The sequence below is a fragment of the Sciurus carolinensis genome, chromosome 4 (genome assembly GCF_902686445.1).
Source record: "Sciurus carolinensis chromosome 4, mSciCar1.2, whole genome shotgun sequence".
Taxonomy (NCBI): Eukaryota; Metazoa; Chordata; class Mammalia; order Rodentia; family Sciuridae; genus Sciurus; species Sciurus carolinensis.
In genome coordinates, this window is record NC_062216.1 from 71,339,043 (window position 1) to 71,359,729 (window position 20,687).

Sequence of the window (20,687 nt, forward strand, 5' to 3'; positions counted from 1 at the left end):
GTATCCCATTTGTTTACAATAAAAAGAAAAAAAAAAAAAAAGCTGGGTGTGGGTTCTAGGTGGAGCGATTCCTAAGCCAGGTCTGTCTTTTGCTTGAGTTTTTGAAAAACAAAACAAATTACAAATATTAAAAGCTGAGAGGTCAAAAAAAAAAAAGTTTCTGAAACATATACCCAAATAGAAGACCAGGATTATTCTCAAGTGGCCAAGAGTTTGAAGCTGGTCTAAACTGAAACAGTTCTCATAATGGAGAACTGGCTTTCAAGTCACATCTGAAATGAGCAGCTTCTATCAACTTGTACTAATGTGTACTCTTGCCTTCAAGTCTTATATAAATAATAATCAGAGGCTCTGCAACTAGGAATCTGCCTCTCACCCCTACACAAAATGAACTCGATTTTTTGTGGGTAAGTTGGTGTATTACCCAGCCCTACCTGATAAGATTAGGGAACATTCCTTTACTTTCTGTCAAAGATGTATATATCCTTGACACAAATATAATAGGTTACTTTTCTTTTGCAGAAACTAGATTCTTAAATTCCATATTTTACAATTTCCCTTTTGACTTCATCAATAATAGCAGCTTTGGGAAAGGACCTGAGAGATCAAACTTTTGATTTCGTGATGAGCAGAGGAGACCCAAGGAGAAGGCATCACCCCTGGTATCATCTATCCACTGGTGATAAAGCTGCTTCTTTTTCTCATTCCAGGGCACTTTTTGCCCCATGCTTTTAACTTTCACGTGGTGCTGAAGGGGATGTTGAGAAGCTATGAAACCCATGAAGGAGCAGAGACTGTCCCTGTCCATTCCCCAGCCCACTCTCTGCCTCAATACACAGATCCCTCGTCTGAACCTGCTCTCAGTGGAAGGAAAGATCACGGGCTCTTACTCATTTCCATGTATTCTGGAGTTAGTCCAGTATATGGCTCCAAGCTATAGTCTAGGTCCCACTGTTCTGGACGTTTTGAATGGTCAGGGTCAGTTTCTTCAGGTTCTGTTTCATCTTTCAGCTTCCGAAATAGTTTCTTTAGTTTCCTGGGAAAAGAAACAGAGCAGTCACTAACAGTCTCTAGACAGCATGTTAATTCTGCAGATAGAAAGGAGGAAAACACTAACTTTTGACACTGAAGCCATTTCTAATACAAGGGCAGATATACAGACACAGGGAGACACTTTTCTCCAAAGTCAACCTGAGGATGTCCTTAACGAAGATAATGAAAGAGAACAATTTCCCCCAAAGATTAGTTTCTTCAAATCCAATTAAACTTTAAATTCTTCCTATTGTTTAATAAGCAATAAGAGAGTTGGCCCTTCTTATTGCCCATTGAGTGATCTTTCCACCTTCTTCCTGGAAAACAGAGGGGTGTCCAGAGAGTAGAAGAAGGATAATCTCCTCACAGGTCAAACATTTTTAGGGTCTCAATAACATCACAGGCATCATCTTTATTAAAACTGAACACCGGCCGCCATAAATATGTATGCCAGAATTTTAATGCTCAATGTATTTGGAGATAGGGCTTCTAGGAGGTGATTAAGATTAAATGAGGCCATAAGGGTGGGTCTTCTAATCTAATAGGAATAGTGATCTTACAAGAAGAGGAAGATCTCTTTTTCCCTCTGTCTTTCCACTATGTGTGAACATACAGAAGGAATCCATCTGTGAGCCAGGGAGAGCCCTCACCAGGCACTTAACCTGCTGGACTTTGTCCTGGACTTTTCAGTCTCCATAACTATAGGAAAATAAACTTATGTTGTTTAAGCCACCTATTTGTGGTATTTCATTATAGTAGCGAGACTGATGAAGATGACCATACTTAGTATTTTGGGGTCTAGACTGGTAACAAGATAATAATGGTTCAACCTCTCAGGGTTGGTAGAAGATACAAGAGAAATGTCCCTAACCATGATATTTAGATACAGTGAGCACTGAATAGTGCTAATATTATTTTTAGTATTAAGTTATAAAATATGGCCAAGGATATAGGGTTTTCATACTTCCCATTGAGGTATAATGTATAGAAAATAAAAATTGGTGAAAGAGCTAGGGGCCAGTGGGGTTAACCAGTCTAAGAGGAACTTTCCAGGAGATAGTTGGAAGAATTCACAGAACATTCTGAATCACAGACTTGAAGAGCTCAAAGGGGATTTTGAAGTTCAAGCTTTGTCTTTGGATGGCACAGACCTCCTCACCCTCCCCCAAGACCACCTGACTTCGGTGTAGGTGTTACCCGACATGATAACACAACTTCTGTTGCTAGCAACAGCTTCTGAAAGCTAGTGGAAGTCTAACGGTTCGAAGCAGAGCTCTCATCCTGTCTTAGCTAATATGCCACAAAGGTGATAAAAGCCTGACCTTCAATAGAAGATAGTTGTGTAAAATTGAGTTTCACAACTCATCAACTATATTTTGGGGGGCAAGAAAGAAGGTTTAAAACTCTACAAAACTTAGTCTTCATGTCTTCGAAATGAAGAAATAAATATTAACTTGCCAGAGGGTCAGTTAAAGAAAATGAAGTATGTGACAAGCTCAAGTTAGGACCTCGTATGTGCCAAGAGATCAATAAAGGTATCTGTCGTTATCCTCTCATCATCTTCACCATCATCACAACAGCATCCTAATCACAAGATCTAAACAATGTGCTGAGATCCAATAGAAGTGGCAGTAAAGCTGGGCATGATGGTGCACACCTGTAGTCCCAGCTACTTGAGAGGCTGAGGCAGGAGGATTGCAAATTCAAGGTCAGCCTCAGCAACTTAGAGAGACCCTTGTCTCAAAACAAAAAATAAAAAGGACTGGGACTGTGACTCGTAGTAGAGTGCTTTGGGTTGCAATCCCCAGTACTGGGGAGAAAGAAACAGTAAAAAATATAAAAAATTCATAATAAAAAAATGAGAAAAACTAGATAGAGCCTAAAGATTCTGAAGCCAAATAGTGTGGACTCGTTGAGACCTTGTCTAAGAATCAGGAGAGGGTGAAAGAAAACAAGAAAGAAGGAAAAATAAGGAAAAGAGGGGAGGGAAAATCTAGAATCAGAATTAAAATGGAGTCTTTTCTTCTAGATACTGATGATCAGAAAACTTGGCCAAATCTTTAGTGAAGACCAATCAGTGATTTTGATTATAAAAAATTGAACACAGGTATATATCCCTATCCACTTCTGAAATGAATAAAAGTATATAAAACTAAAAAGTAATGAAAACAGTATGAACCCAGCAGTGCATGAGGATTGCTAATGCGCATCTTGAAAGATGAACCCAGTGTGAGGGAGGTAGTGAAGGTGGGGGGGGGCTGAATGTCCAGTGCCTATGGTCAAAGACAGCAGAGAAAAGCACCCCAGCTCATGCTGTAGAATCTCAGAGGCCAAAGGTAGGGGATGAAACCGCCGCAGCTCTGTTGAAGGAACAATGAACCCTTATGTCTCTGTTCCCAGGCTGCCCAGATGACTAGGATTCCTCATACCAGCAGGAGGGAGAAATTTATTCAGAAGAGAAAATGAACCAGATCTGAAATAACTCCAATACAATCAGGTGGAGGAACCCACAGACAATGGAGCAGGCAATTGTGCCCAGAGCGCTGGGCTGGAGGCAAAGATCTGAGAACTACCATGGAGAGAATGAAGCCATGGCAATGAACATCATCCGTGGACAGAGCGGAGGGTCAACAAAGAGCCCTGAGGAACATCACTTTCTTTTTAAAATTTTTTAAAATTTGTTCTTATTGGTTATACATGACAATAGAATACATTTTGACACATTGTACACAAATGGAGCATAACTTCTTATTCCTCTGGCTGTACATGGTGCCAAGTCACATCAGTAGTGTAATCATACACGTACATACAATAATAATGCCTGTCTCATTCTACCATCCATTCCATCCCCACTACCCCACTCCTCCTCTCATTCCCCCCTGCACAATCCTAAGTTCCTTCATTCTTCCCTATCCCTTCACCCCACTATGGATTGGCATCCACTTATCAGAGAAAACATTCAGTCTTTGGTTTTTTGGAATTGGCTTATTTCACTTAGCATGATATTCTCTAACTCCATTCATTTACCTGCAAATGCCATAATTCCATTCTTCTTTAAGGCTGAATAATATTCCATTGTATCTAAGTACCACATTTTCTTTATCCATTCATCTGTTGAAGGGCATCTAGGTTGGTTCCATAGTTTAGCTGTTACGAATTGAGCTGCTATAAACATTGATGTAGCTGCATCACTGCAGTAAGCTGATTTTAAGTCCTTTGGGTATAGGCCAAAGAGTGGGATAGCTGGGTCAAATGGTTTTTCCATTCCAAGTTTTCTGAGAAATCCCACACTGCTTTCCGAGTGGCTGCACTAATTTGCAACTCCACCAGCAATGTATGAGTGAACCTCTTCCCCCACATCCTTGACAACACTCACCAGGCACTTTCCAGAGAGGAAAGTCATCTCAGAAGGAGCTGCCTATGAACATTATTCAGGGCAGTAGTATTTAAAACCATTTACTTCCTCTCTGGAAAGAAGTTAAGGGGTTGAGTAGTTATGGGGTAGGAGTCTTCAAAGCACAATGAAGGAGAGTCATGGGAGCAGAAGGCCAAGGCCAAGGCTAAGTCTGTGCAGCCAAGGTGGCAAGGGAAGAGGAGGAAGGGGCTTCAGTATCCTTTCAAGTGTGCATAGGGTGAAAAAAAAAATCCCCAAACAGTTCTTATGAGCCCATCATTCCCACAAGTTTTCCTCCTAGATATCTTGGTGACTATTAAAAAATTAATAAAGTCTCTCTAGAGCAGGATTTAAGGGGAATCCCACAAACTGTATAACATACAGATGGGTCGTTTGGAAAACTTAGGGTTATGATTGCAACTGTATGATGCACTTGCTTGTTAAAATAAGTTCTTTGATGTTACCCCCTTGTCCTTTTCATCTGCTATTTTTTCCATTCCTTCTTAACAACAAGTCTCAGAACCTCTTTGGAAGGCTCCCAGTTTCTTCTCTGCCTATGCCCCATGGGCTTATACCCAAGAAAATAGTGACTGTCACATTTTGGGCCTCCTTACCACAGGAATCTGAGCCCAGGCTGTCTTTACAGACCTGTTTCCATGAACCCCGAACCCCAAGAAAGAAAGCAGAACCTAGCCATAAATGGACCAAAGGGGAGGAATACATCAACCACGGTGTTTCCTTGCACGATACCAGTCATGGTTCAAACCTGTTCTTTAAACTTTTGATTCAGGGTCAGACTCCACTGTATTTGAGCAGAACACAGACTTTCTGTGATGTCTTTAAAGAGAGAGTGTTTTATGTCTTGAAATGTTAAACTTACCACATTTACACAAAAAAGCAGAAAGTTTAGAAAATCTTACTAGCTGAGTCCAGCCGTCTCTTACAGCCCTTTGGGTGATGTGATCTGATGCTTTTAGTAAGAATAAGGATGGAGGGACAGTGGAGTTATTGATCTGTCTGTCTGGTTGGTCAATCTCAATGTATGCCAGGAGAAAATCTAGCATATGAGAAAGCTGGTATTTATTCTTTCACCAAAAAAAAAAAAAAAAAATCCATCTCTGGATGATAATAGGCTCATTTCCAGTTTTGCTTCAAAAAGGAAGAAACATTCTTGGAGATCCCAGGGAGCCGAGATTTTACTGGAGCTAAATTTGAGATCAAATGATAGCAAAGAGTCAGGATGTGCTATGGTGTGTTTTAGGGATATTACACAATTTTGATCCAAAGTCTGTTTTGCAGAGACACATACAGGAAAGGTGGGAGCTGAGGAAATCCCTGCCAATGGGCACAGGTAATAAACAGCACAAGATCGAATTCTGTCACACTGCTCTGCATGTCTGAAGTCATCTCAGAAGGAACTGCCTATGAACATTTTTCTGGGACTGTTCTGTTTTAAAACCATTAGCTCCTCTCTGGAAAGCATCTGTCACAAGTGTGTCAGGCCCCAGGAGCCTGGCATTGCGTGAGTAAGGATAGTCTGAGAACACGCAACCAAGTTTTATCTATTATCATGGTATTAGTTACAGAGCTATTTAAACTGCTCAGTTTTAGGGCTTCCCTTAGAAACATTTCATTTTTCCATCTCCATAGTCTCTGAATCAGTTCTAGAAAAGAGGACAGGGTGGGGGCAGGCTGTTGCCTGGTGGAAGATGCCTGGACAGAGGCCTCAGTTGGTTCACAAATGACTGAAGACTGGGAAACCATATTCCAGTTTAGCCCCTGCTGGGCTGTAAGATTCTCAAGGCCAGTCTGTACACCCAGAGTCTACTGAGGATGTTACAACCTCAGGCAGAGAGGTGACTACAGTTGTTTGGACTGATAGAGATCAGTTAGACAGCCTTCACACTTTAAAAAAAAGTGTAAGAATCATAGAAAACTGTTTGCAAATCTAGATGATGAAGCTAGGCCTGGCACACAACTGGAATCCCAGCAACTCGGGAGGCCGAGGCTGGAGGATTGCAAATTTGAGGCCAGTCTCAGCAACTTAGCAAAACCCTGTCTCAAAATAAAAAGAGGTGAAGATAGGGGTCAGTGACAAAATGCCTCTGGGTTCAATCCCCAGTACCAAAAAAGAAAAAAAAAAAAAAAAAAAAGCCAATGATGAACTCAAGATGATCAAACTACATTGTTATCACATTTTTCTTTTTAATCCTAAGCATTCGTATCTAGCACAACCACCTACTTAATTCCTCAGTCTTAATTCCATTTTTTAATTTTAATTCTGACTGGTGCCTTATAATTATACATAATAGTGTGATTCATTAAGCTATATTCATACAAACACATTAATGTAATTATATCAATCACATTCCCCAGTACAGTTTTTAAAAGTCAAATCTGACTTGTTAGATCAATATTTATGTCCTTGGAGGAAATAATTGAAGGGAAAGCCTCTGGAGGTAATAACTAGGTATACTGCAATCCAGAAGTCATTGGGCTTAACACAGAATAGCTTAGCAGTTATCCAAGCTGTTTGCCTTACATGACCATGTTGAAGGCAGATCTTTTGAGAATAACTTTCTGATGGTCACACAATGAGTATATTTTACAGCTGGCTTTAAACTTGACTCTGTTTAGCCACTAAATTTCTGCCCTATAGAGATGCCCTATAACTTTTATAATATACATGATTCCTTCTTCACTGTCAGAACCAACTGTTATTTTTCTTTTGACAAGATTAGAGTCTCTTTTTCATTCTTATTTCATGTTTTTCAACTCTCATACTTCAGTGTACTGTCAGGTGCTTAAATTCTGGATGGGAGGAGTATAATTATGAAGAAAGTACTCCCAGTGGGAAATAAAGCTCCAGTAAACATAAACATAGTGATTTGATGGACCAAACTCAAAATGCAATCTGTAGGATCATAGAGAACTTTGGGTTTGGGGGAGGAATCTTTGTTCTACATCCCTAATGTTACCCATGTAATTATGTCATATCTGTCCTATAGCAAATTAGAAAGTGAAATGAAGAAACACATTTTAAAATAGAGTGACTTGTATTTGGAATTAGCAGAGATCAGCAGAAGAGAGTTCATGGGGTGCTAGACCTGCAAGGCACCTTGGAGATGACTATAACGCCACCATGTTCATCAAGAGACGTGGACATCAAGACTTAGAGAAATGATTTGCCTGAAGCTTTATGAGTTATTATGCAATTTCCATTAATTAAACACACATTAAGTATAAACAAAAGAATTAAGCCTTCCAGGCAAACCACCATGCATTATTTTCATCTGTTATGGAGCCAATGGACTCAATGGGTAGGAAATACACTGTCCAAACATATGCCTGGGTGTTTTTCTCTCTTATACTCTATAAAAGGCTTCTGGGTTCAGAAAGGATGGGCTAAGTGGTAGAGCAGATGTCCAGATGAAAACATGGTCATCTTATACCCAGAGCAATCGACAATTCCATCCAGAGCAGAATAACAATGCACTGGAAGTGCAGGTGCCTTCTCCAGATGTTTGGAGGGGAATAAGACTTTTCTTGCAGGAGTGGTGGAGGGGCCAGTCACATAGCTTCAAAGGGCCAGATGTGGCTTTGGTATCTTCTGTGTATTCTCTGGATGTTGGTCCATAACAAATAATGTCTCTCTAAGATGCTAAGCTTCTAGAGAACAAGAACCATCTGTTTCTTGCTTGACTATCATTACACAGCTTTTGGTCAAAAAGCCAGGGAATAGAACAAAGCTTCAGTTTCTTGAGACATGATTTTCTGACCACTGATGACAGGCTATTAAGCAGAGAGATGGAATGAAGCACCCAGACGCTGATGTTTCCATCAATCCCCCTCCAGAAAAAGTATCTGGCCAAGTGCCACCTGAGGCTGTCCCAATATGTGGGCAGAAAGGAACACTAGGTATTTGACCTAATTAATGTTATGTGATGGCGAGACCCAGCTGGACACTGGAATAACATAGTGTCATGAAGAAATGTTGAGGATTCTCATTTCTTGAAGGACAGTTCCATTTAAAAAGGGTTTTCTTCCCAGGTAAACTAAATTTTCTTCATAATAACTTCAGCTATGTGTTTCTGAGGAAGACTATGAAGTATCTTTCAGAGAGTGATAGCCCCCATGATAGCAGGTATACAGTGTATAATTTTACATGGAGAAACAGGTTGGGCCATATCTCTTCTAGAGTCTCCATTCAGCCCAAGGAACTAGGACTTAGTGAACTTTAAGTGGATTTAAAAGGTATCTGGCTCTTGCCTTTGCCATGTCCCTGACATGGTTTCCTTAAGAAATAATGGCAGACCATCTTATAACACATGATGATAGCGGCTTCCTTTCAAGACACAGACACCATGGAAAAAACACCTCTGATTTTGAAGCTTCTTCAACTGCCTCTGAACTCCTGACCTTTACTTTGAATTTGGATGGAGTTAGTATTACATAGAGAGCACCTAGTAACTACAGGTCATTTTGTCTCCCAAAATAAAAATCTGAACTTTGGGAAGACAAGGGCCTTTTTGTATATGATTTTTCTTTCTACAATTGAGCCATATGAGCCAAAAGATGGAAGCAGTGGTATTATTCCCTGCAAGCCCTCCTACAGTGTTATTCCTAGCCATGTAGTTGAGAACCTGATTCTCTGGCCCTTAAAACAAATTCTGGTACCACTTGATAAATTATTTTGCCACTAAACCTAGTCAGAATGAATTCCAATGGCTGCAATTAAAAACCCTAAGCAATAAGATGTTCTAGTTCAGTTGGAAATAAAGGGATTAACCAAATTTCCTTAATGGAGGATTTCTTAGAATCATTAGCATAAATGTGCATAGCAAATTTCTAACAGGGAGACAGAGCATGTCACACAGTCTTCAACTAGCCCTATGGGCACCCTCTGACAGTTGTACCCCAGAATGGTCAATCTTTCAAGTGGATCTCAAGAGAATTAACCCACCCTTTTAGCATTTCCTCTGATTATCTCTGGCTCTGTGATGCTGGCTGTCTGAAAACATCCTCTGAAACAGATTTTTCTTTAAAACCACAAAGCAATAGAAGTGAAAAGCAAAAGAGGTTACATTTTTCTTGGACCTGTAGGTAGATTTAAATTTGTTCTGTCTTCTTTTCTTTGGGGGCCTGTAGGTTAGTGTTTATTTCATGACTATTTCCATGCAAAGCTAGATAGAAAGAAGTCCTTCTATAAAACATGCATAAAACCATGGAGAAAGGATAGAGAATCTACATGAAAACAACCCATTCTGGGTTTCACCAACTATCTATCCTTCCCTTCCTAAGATTATATCTTCCACATTGACTTTCTGAGATTTTCCTAAATGATTCCGTCATCTGTCAAACTTCCATACTCATCTTTCTACCATCTCAGTGTCCTCCCACTCATTCACTGGGAGAACAAAGAGCATTAAAAATATTCACTTTAGGATATAAGATACCTAACTTCTAGCTCTGTCATTTATTCCTTCTGTGCAGTTAAGCAAGTGGTAAACCTTTCTGAACCACTAACATCCCAGGTCAGATTGGAAAACAAGGCCCGTGGGAGTGGAATTACTCCATGGGAAAAGTTACTGACAAAAAGACAGAGGAGGTAAATGACCAAGCTAAGTGATCAGAGGAGAGACATAAAAATTGTGCTGAAAGTCTGGCACTTCTGGGCTAGCCTCTTGCAGCAAAGATAAAGTGAGATTTGTTACATACGGGACTCCAATCTCAAAGATGTTGTTCTGGATCAACTGCTTTCCCAACATGATGATGCTGAGCTGAATGCAGAGCTCCATGAGGCAGCCCCCTGGAGCACACTGCAGGAAGGAGAAGACAAAGAAAGGAGAAGTTAGGTCAAGTGGGGCTCAGAGAAGCAAGGGCTCGGAAATGCTGTGATGGGGAGAAAGATGGGGCTTGGATGGGGATGCACCTACAAACCGCTATTCAGGCAGGAAACACCAGTGACTGTACTTGCCTCTTCCATGCGGTAACCATCAAAGACATAGACATAGCTTCCAGGTCTGCCCACAAACCTGAAATTAAAAAATGTGGGAAGAGTTACAGAAAGGTGGAACATGCCAGGGCTGTTTGAGGACATGCATCCTCAGGCAACATCCTCCTTGAAAGCACAGAGAGGTAGCACCTCATTGTGAGATAGGAGTTCTCACCCCATTAGCAAACCAACTATTATCTATAACTCCTTAAGGTTCAACTCTTAATCCAGTCAAATTGCTGTGGACAGAAGTAAAGCTTTGCAGTGGCTAAGACCGAGTGTGGTGTGGGGTTGAAAAGGGGTGTGAGTGACTGTGTGTGTGTTTGCGTGCACACACGCATACAATCTCTGAGACTAAGCGCAATGAAGTTTGGATTCTAAGAATATTCTCGATGCACCTCTTCTCTTCACTAGTGTCAAGAATTGCATTGTGTGCTGTTCCTTGGTGAGGGCTTATGATTTCCTAGGAAATCAAGGTGTGATTGACTCAAGTGGCAAGTAGAGATTACAGGGATCAGAATTTTTTTACTAAAAGAATTTCAATGAAGGGAAGTCTTCCTCATTCCCCTTCTATGCAGAGAATGTTTTATTCAGGGATAAGAAGTCTGGGCTGGTGGGGAATTAGGTAAAAGCCAATCATGGAGCCAGACAGATGATCAAGAGTCTTACTTATTTGAAATGTTGTCCCCTTGTCCATCCATTGAAATTCTACTCATCCATGGAAGGCTCCACTTATATCTTTCCTTATTTGAAGTCATCTTGTTGTTTCTGTCTGTAATTATATGGTTTCACACCTCTTCTTTTCTATTTTTCTTGTGGTGTTGGGAATGGAACTCAGGGTCTCACACATGCTAGGCAAGCACTGTACCACTGAAGCATATCCCAGCCCCCCCAACACTTTTTCATCTTTATTATAGCACTTATCACAGATTACAGTGGTGTTGTTGCCAAGACTATCTCTTCCAATATGCCACAAATTTATCTGAGAGTCAGAACACCCTTTTGTCTGAAATATGTGTGCAATTTGCCTTTGCTATTAAATCTAGATAGAAAGCACTGGTGAAATATATACTCATTAATTACTCATTAATATGGATGATTTCCCTGCTTTTGTGAGTGTGTATGTGTGTGTGTGTGTGTGTGTGTGTGTGTGTGTGTGTATGTGTGTGTGTGTGTGTTTGATACTAGGAATTGAACCCAGGGACACTTTACTACCAAGTAACATCCCCAGTCCTTTTAATTTCTTATTTTGAGACAGGGTTGCCCAGGTTGACCTTGAACTTGGATCCTCCTGCCTCAGTTTCTCAAGTAGTTGGGATTATAGGTGTGCACCACCACACCTGACTCTGCTACTATGACTTCATTAGAAGACAGAGGCAGAGGTCCTGGGGAGGGGTTTGTTTTTTGGGTCACAAACACTTATAAAAAATTATACAGTGTGGATAATGACAGCTCCTGATAGCACTGCCCGGTTGATGAACTTCCAGTTCTAGGGAAGCTTGCCTAATATAGTTGGTGGATGTCTCCTGGGAAATCTTGTAGTAGACAACTGGCCTGATCACAAAAAATAATTTATCATAAATGATTTTATTTCCAGATCTATTGTACAATAAAGAATTTATTGGTTCTTATTCCTGGTTCTTGAGAGGAGCCCCTAAATCCTTGGAATTTCCAAAGTGATAGGATTGCCTTTGTTATTCATGGTGGGCCACTGGGACTATACCTACATTCATGCTAATGAGATTACCCAGGATGAAAGGCAAGGATGCCAGAAAGACCAACCATATTGGTTGGGGCTTTGAGCCAAGTGACAGCACTATGACCTCTGTGGGGGAAGGAAACTAGAGAAAGAGCTCAACTACAGGGTAAATGATTCAATCAATTATGCCTAAGTAATGAAAGCCCAGTTAAAGTTCCAGAAACCAAAGTTTGGGTGAGTGTTCTGGTTGGTGATACACATGGATATACCAGGAGAGTGACAAGTCTTACAGACATGGAAGGTTCATGATTAGGACCTTCCAGGACCTGAACCTATCTATCTCCTCTCCCATTTGCAGGTTTAGATTTGTACCCTTTTACTATAATAAAACTGTAAATGTAAATATAGCACATTGTGAGTTCTGTGAGTCATTCTAGTGAATTACTATACCCTAGAGGACAGTGGGGACTCTGGAATTTATAATCAGTGGATCAGAATTGCTGACATCCTGAGAACCTCAGAGTTCGTATATGATGTCTGAAGTGAAGACAGTCTTGTGAAGGATGATGGCCTTCACTTATGCAGTCTATGTTAATTCCAAGTAGTTAGCCCAGAATTGCATTTCAAGACCTAAAAGCCCCTGAGTGCTAGACATGCAATTCCCTGCTGCCTCATCCTCAAAGGAGACACCAATTCTATGACTCTCCCTTCAGGGCTCAGGACCAAATCTCTGTAGTTTCTCTGACTGTCAGAATCTAAAGAAGCTAATTCAGAATGATTTACTGCTCTGGGTGGAAAAGAGGGTGGAGAATAGGAATGAGGCTGTGAGTTGACAATGGAGATGGACTAACTTTACTTGTCCTGAGAGTGGAGGACCCAGTATTAGTGACAAATCTCTTTTCCACATGAGACCATTATACTCACCTCCCCTTGAAAAAGGCCACGTAGAAGATGGGGGAGTAGGCATTGACAAACTTTAGCAAGAAAGCCTTGAGGATCAGGCGCTCTTCAAAAGTCTGTTCTGTTTTTGGAACCTCTGCAAGAGAAGACCAAAGCTAATTAGACAGAGGTGAGATTTCTCACCTCTCCAGAGTCTTGACCTTGGCGTGAGTCATTGTCTCCCAGTTTATTCCTTCCAAATAGAAACCAAGAGACCCGTCTCTCTGAATCCATCTGGAAGGCCCAAATGGTTCAGCAGATAATCTGAGGCTGTGGAATGCAAAAGTTACCCTCTTCACTATTCACTACTTCCCTCCTTTTGCTACTCAACAATGGTTTCACAGTGTGCTCCTCAAAGAAGGGTCTGAGCAGGAAGAACTTCTGACCTTCATTCTTTGCTCCATCAAGGGGAACTCAGCTTTTAACTGTATAATTTCAACTTCTACAAAATTTTACTGAAACAAAGGTCTCTGGCTAAAAAGACTTGTTGACCTCTAAACTAGAGCTGAGAGAGGGCACCTTAACCTTTTTCTTTTTACTTCTTCATTTTTAGTGGGAAGACATTTATTGGCATGTCCTCAGGATAGGCTGAGACACCTGTGTTCACTTAATCAAATGATGGAGGCTCCTCAGATGAGTGAGACAAACAGGACCTAAGCCCAGTGTCTCCAGCTCACAGGTTACAGCCCTAGTGTGTTCTATCAGGTCCAGGAGTCAGCTGACATTTCAGGATCCTGAGAAGCCCTGAGCAGAAACCCCATAGGTGCCTTCAGAAGACTCAGGACGCTTGGGAAGCTTCAGTAGGCAACTGTGTGGGGCACATGGTGGGAATTCCACAGATTGACAAATGACTTGGCTACAGGGTATTAATTTGGAGTGCTATAATGAAATGCAATAAACTGGGTAGCTTATAAATCCAGAAATTTATATCTTATAATTCCGAAGGTTTAGAAGTCAAGATCAAGGCAGATGTCTGGGAAGGCCTGCTTTCTGGTTCATAGAGGGCACCTCATTGCCCTGACCTCACTCACATGTTGGAGGAGGTATGCATCTCTCTGGGCCCTCTTTTATAAGGGCCCTAATCTCACTTATGAAGGCTCTTCCCTTATGACCTCAACACTTTTCAAAGGTCCCATTTCCTAATACCAGCACCTTGGAGGCTGTGATTTCAACAATGTCAATTAGGGGAGGGAGGGTGCAAACAGCAGGATCATAGCACAAAGCCACACTCTTCGGGGCAGAGGGAAAGCAATAACCCTGCATCATGTAAAGTGAAAAGTACAGCTGGAAAGTGTGCAAGGCACAGGGCACAGTGCTGCGTCCTGCCAGCCAAGGACATCTGTGACTAGATGGGACTGGTTGTGGACCCACCTGACTTTCCTGACACCCAAATCACACATGTTCCCTGTTCCCTCCCTTAGAATGCCCTTCTCTGATCCATCTTTTCACGTATGCATCCTTTGCATCCTTGAATATCTAGACTAAATGTTACCCATAATCTTCTCCAGGAAGCTTTCCCAGATGCCTTCAGTTGGGAGTAATCTTTTTCTGTTTCCTTCTATAGTGTTTATATTTCTCTGTTAATTATCTACATCCATGCCTTTTGAAAATTAATAGTAATGTAACTATCACTGAGTGTCCGCGTACACTTGTTTGAATCCTGGTAAGTCAGGGATTTAGGAAAAGGTGGTTTATTTGGGAGGTTCTCCATGGAAGCAAGGTGAGGGAATGGGATGGTGGGTCAGAGAAGGGAATAGGGTATACGCATGAGCAGGTTGATGCTGTAGGCAACTGGGTCTCACAGGTTAATGTTCCAGGCGGTTGGAGCTCAATTCCACTAGTGACTTTCTAGGGAACTATGTGAAGCATACCTCAGAATTCACACCAAGGGGAGAGCAAGTGGGAGTGCCTCACTGATTGAAGATCACTTCAGGGTTATCTCCCTGGCACTTCCACTCTGTCTTATGCATGGGCTGAGCATACTCCTAGAACCAGAGAATGTCTCCAGACAGAGTTACAGGACGCCATTTGTATGGATAGACACCATCTGAAGGTGACCTTCAGGGTAGTTCAAGGGGATGTGGATGTTGCCCAAGAGTGCCTGCTCCAAGCTGCTCTACAAATGTCACTGTAAACAGATGTGTGGTTTGCTATGTCACTTAATCCGCAACTATCTGTGTGAGGTGGGTATTATTTTTCACCTTTATAGATGAAGGGCACTGAGGCCCAGACAGGTTAGAGCCTCACTCAAAATCACACAACCAGTAAGCAACAGAGGTAAGATTTGAACCCAGATCTGCCTACCTCTAATGACATTTTTTATATTGTTTTTTAAAATCAGCATCTTTGACCCTGGATGTTTGCATCTTATGTTCTCTTTCACCTCCCAGACCTAACATGAATACCTGAGAAATGTTTGTCACTGTTGAGTTCACCATGCCAAGATGCATAAAGCCTTCACCACTTCTTTCTGTGAGCTTCACTGAGCAAGTTCTCTGTGGAAAACTTTTCACACAAGGCCAAGTCTTTTCTAGACTTAACTAGGAGCAGTAAGGTGTTATCTCCCCTTTCCTGGCAGAAGAGACCCTTGGAGAAGTTGCATATCCATAATCTTATTTCCTATATGATACAGTAAGCCCTTAATTCATGTCAATGCTGGGTCACTGGCTTGAGTATTTGGAAATACTCAATCAGTAATCAGTAGGAACTTCCTTCTCACCGCACAACTACCTATGTAAAGATCATTCTTCGGTGGAAGCTGAAAGCCCCTAACATCCACCCCAAGTCTTGAAAAGCTTCCAGGGTGCACTTGACTTCTGGAGATGCAGCTTAAAGATCACCTAGATATGATCTCTGTGTGGGAACCGAGTTGCCAGAGGAAATTCCTTGAGACTGAGAACCACAGGGAATCATATTACTTTGTTGAGCACCTTCAACTGCATAAGATTTTGTTTAGGCAGTATTACATTTGGTAAATATTTTTAATTATTTACCAAATTATTTTAATTATTACATTTGGTAAATATTTTAAGTAAATTTGAAATACATATATACATACATACATGAAATACATACACACATATATACATATATTTATGTGTGTGTGTGTGTTTAGGTGCACAAAAACTTTAACACTAAAAATACATCTATAGTAAGGTCTATGGTGGGGAGAAGAACCACAGATATAAGAGCACATCTGTAGGGGTCCTGGTTGTGTGGGGTCTCCCAGGTCTTCTGAGGGAAACTCTGACATAGACATTGGCCTAGGCTCATCAAGCTCCTCCCCAACTTCTGGATACATACCAGGTAAGGGTAATGTGAATGAGACCGTGAGATAGGAGTGGAAGTGAAGTCTGCCACTTCCAAGCATCCTCTGTCTCTCTTCCCTCACTTCCCAGAGAAAACTTCCATCCCCTAGAGCACAACAGCACCACCCGGAGGAGGAATTCCAGATCTCCCAATCACCAAATGAAAGACCCTCCAATCATCTGGCTGTGACAAGAAATCAATCTTGGAGATTTACAACATGTCTACCAAATGGGCTTCGGCAGCTAGAGTTGTTCAATTGACTAATGCAGGTGGGACTCTGGAATACAAGTCCTGAGATATTAGCTGTACATTCCTAAATGAAGAGAAAGGCCCACCCCAACGGGGTTCCTTGGGAAGTAGGGGCAGTACTTCTGAGCAGGCTGAAAGGTCATTAGGGGCAGCCTGAAAGGCAAAGCTCTGTGTACCTGTGGAGCCGGTGGTCAACAATAGGTGAGGAGAAAAGTGTGTGAAGAGAGAAGTGCGTGTGACACTCTAATCCTCAAGAATAAATCACTGGAAATTTATTACAACACCCTCCAAACAGCACATCCTCCAAAACTGAGAGAAGCAACAACTTTTTGGAGGTGCAAGAAAGATCTGCAATAATCCAGGTGGAGATGTAGTAGTAAAACAGTATTAGCCATAATGATAGGAGAACTACTGAAAGAGCCTCTAACATAGTGGTGGTCCAAATATGAGCAGAGGACTACTAAGGAGACTTCACAGGCAAGGGCATGTCTCATTGACCTGGAAGGGGCTCTGAGGATGGGAATGCTCAGAGACTCTTTTGCATCATAATGGCAATAGCATTGCCTGATATAAAATCTGGACATTATTATAATTTTATAGGAGATGATGTTGGAAAAATCTACCTTAGCTGATGGTTTTGTGATTTTCTCTTTCATGACATGCCTGGATAGCCTCATAGATAAAAAGACCTGTGTAATCTCACACTGCTTCACCAAATAATCATTTAGATAATGACTTGTACTCTCCATTTACAGCTAACTCTGCCTCTTTGGTTATTTCCTCTTTAGTTCATGCCTGCTAGTAATTACTCTAGATCTTTAATCTCTAAGGTCTTTCCTTCCCCTGTCCCAACAAAGAGGCCAGTGCCTTGCTGTTTGATTTATGTGTATCAAGTCTTCACTGTGTCTAAGATTCCACAACCCCTTCCTCAACCTGATTTTTGTTCCCCTTGACAGAGGAAACAATTCTGAGGCCCAAGAGGAAATGTCTGCCATTGATTTCTAAGATCACTTTCAGTTTGAGATCTCATAGCAGTGAATCCTTCTGTGGCTCTTCACCCTATCATTCACTCATTCACATACAATTACAAGGCTTTTTTTTTTTATAATAAACAAAGTCACAGAGATAGATCTGGATAGTTCATAGCTGTTGCCAGATGTATTCTATCAGGCACAGGTAATGAATGAATGAATGAATGAATGAATGAATGAATGAATGAATGCCAGGAAAAAATATTTGTCATATATCAAAATTCTCTATCACATTCTGAGGACAATTCCTAAGGATTTCTTTGCTGAGCAGGATAACAGGTGTGAAGATGCAAGAGCTGCTAGCAGCATGAAGAGACTTAAACTCTCTCATGTAAGATTCAATGGAATTAGTTGGAGGACCCAGAAAAGGAGGAGGAGTGGGCGCAATGGGAGGGGAAGGGCAGACAGGGCAATGAGACAGCTGAGCCAGAGGAGAAATGGGCAGAGACATGTAGTGGAAATTTTCATTAACTTCTGCTGGGTGGTTTTTAGTATGACAACCTTATTTGGTGTCCCACAAAATCTTCACTAAGATTCATCTTTAGTGAAAGATCATCCTTCACTAAAAATTTATAAAATTCTGGGTTTGCCCTTGTAGAATGTGCTAAAGGACTAAGTCCTACTTCAGGACAAGTACAGGGGCAAAAATAGACCCTGTTGTGCCTGTGTTGAGACTGGGGTAGGAGAGGTGGAAATGATGATGGTGGAAAAGGAGGAGGAGGGGGAGGAAGGGAGGTGGGGAAAGAAGAGGAACAGGAAGGAGGGGAGGGAAGAAGGAGGGGAGGGAGGGAAGGAAAGAAGGAAGGAAGGAAGGAAGGAAGGAAGGAAGGAAGGAAGGAAGGAAGGAAGGAAGGAAGGAAGGAAGGAAGGGAGGGAGGGAAGGAGGGAGGGAGGAAGGGAAGGAAGGAAGGGAGGGAGGGACAGACTTTTCCATAGGATATTTTTCTTAAAAAAAAAAAAAAATTGGAATTTGAACCTCTGCCTAGCATGCCTGAGACATTCAATTCAAAAGTAACTTAACTACAACTCATCTCTCTTAAATTTTGGAGTATGGAGTAAGAAAATTAAAACCAATGTCACCAAAAAAAAAAAAAATCAAGTCTGAGAGTCTGAAAAATTGGAAAATTTGTCTTATAAATATGTCCGGAAGGGGATTAGGAAAAGGTATGGAGTGGCACATGTCTTTAATTTCCTTTCATAATCCCCTTTGAACTGTCTGTACTCAGATCTTCTAGTCCCTATAGGAATTTCCTCCAGTTCTCTGAAGAGAGAATCTGTTGCTTTCAGAGCTCTTTGCTCCAACTGAAATGAATGGCTCCCTTCCTCCATACTGATAAATTATGAGCCGGACTATTATTTATTAGTTTTATTTCTAAAAGCAGCCTTTGCCTGTGCTTTTAGGGCCATGAACCACCATAAATAATGGGTATTTCCAATTAACAATCCAAATCCACTTGATAGGTCACTAAATCAGCTGGGTCCCCCCACCTCAGGAAAGTCCTGTGGCCATGGTGTGCACTTGGTTGAGTCTTTTGGGGAAGGAGGGAACACCTCACAGTGAGGAAGAGAATGGAGGTTTGAATGCCAAAGCCTGGAGCTCCAGTATGCCTTTTGAATCTCTTTCAACAGCCAACACAGGGCACCTCAAATGCCAGTGACCGAAACTGTGTGGCTGAAAACATGAAACAGAGTCCATCTGGGATGGAATAAAGTCTATGGGTCAGGTAGGGCAGGGCAAACTGTTCAGGCCCCTGGACAGGATCCCCTCACAATACTCAGACCTCTAGATGGTCTGAGATTATGAGGAAGTTGTCTAGTGCTATGCTTCATAGAACCTCAAATACAGTGCTTCTAGAAATCATTGCCATGGGAATATAAAGGAGGAGAGTCAAATGGCGTCAGTGTGAGTCCACTGGCAGGCAACTCCTCCCCATCATTTATGTGCCCCTGAAATCCCACCTCTCCCAGAAAGCTTCCAAGGTTAATTAGAAGTCATCTGCAGGTTTCGTCTATTCTCAACCTGTGGGGGCAGATTTCCAACAGGACTTCATCCAGAACCAAATGAATGATCAGAGAGCATTCCCATGATCAGACACCAGCTCCCTTTCTTTTAAGTATTAAACCTCCTTTGCATTGTGTCATGAAAAAATATGAGTGCAAATGACCCAGCTGTAAGCTGCCTTGGAAAATAATTAGTATGAAAGCCTAAGTTAGTCCCAGGGGCCAGCTTAGTACTCCAAGTCCCCAGAGTTCCCTCCTGATCATATGGAAACAGCATGGCTAGCAAAAGGATACCAATTGTAGGATCTAAATCCTGGAAAAGCATCTCCTCCCAACTGGTTTCCCCAAAAGTCCCTAGACAGTCGATGCATAATGACAGCCACAAGACAAAATGAAGAGATGCCTAAGTGTGTATTTCAACTAGAATACCCTGGTTCTGCTCAGTACAGAGGCATGAAGGGTCTGAGCCTATGTGGCTGAGCCCAAGAGCCTGTTCTCCGTGCCTCTCCTCTAGGGCAATGGAACTTTGGCAAACAGCACTGTTTTCTGACAGCCCAAGCATCTGGTCCTTCCTCCATTTGTGTGTATGTAGGGAAAGAGTGGAGGGACTGTCTGAGCCTCCAGTGAGATGCGGCTGCCTTGTCTATGCCATGGGAGGGAATCACCCTAGGAGAAGCCAGCCAGCTGGGTCAGTAGATAGCCAGCAGATGGATGAAGGGAGCTAAGGGTGCCTGAGGTACTCCTGCTTCCCTAGAGAGCTTCTTAGTACAAGGAATCCCTTAGAGTCAGGAAGATAGTTTCGCCCCAGACTAAGGGACATGTGTGGGCTAGCAGCCTGGCTCTGCTACCCAGTGATATCTGGACCCTGGGGAATCTCATTTTAAGGAAAAGAGGGCCTAAACAAGAAGGGAACTACAACGGAGAGCGAGGGAGAAAGGGGGTTGAGAAGGAAAGAGAGAGAGAGAGAGAGAAGGAGAGAGAGAGAGAGAGAGAGAGCGCAAAAATGAGAAACAGAAGAAGTGATAAGGAGACAGAGAC

At 41.9% G+C, this 20,687-nt stretch overlaps 1 protein-coding gene across 1 annotated transcript in view; it reads right to left on the minus strand.

Annotated features, from left to right (window-relative positions):
- The window catches only part of Ano2 (anoctamin 2), a 352,538-nt gene that overhangs the window by 42,949 nt on the left and 288,902 nt on the right, over nt 1-20,687 (minus strand). The window contains exons 16-19 of the mRNA XM_047550120.1: nt 13,045-13,156; nt 10,404-10,461; nt 10,145-10,245; nt 891-1,036 (exon numbers count right to left, since the gene is read on the minus strand). Coding sequence (XP_047406076.1) covers nt 891-1,036; nt 10,145-10,245; nt 10,404-10,461; nt 13,045-13,156 — 417 coding nt within the window. The remainder of the gene's footprint in view (nt 1-890; nt 1,037-10,144; nt 10,246-10,403; nt 10,462-13,044; nt 13,157-20,687) is intronic.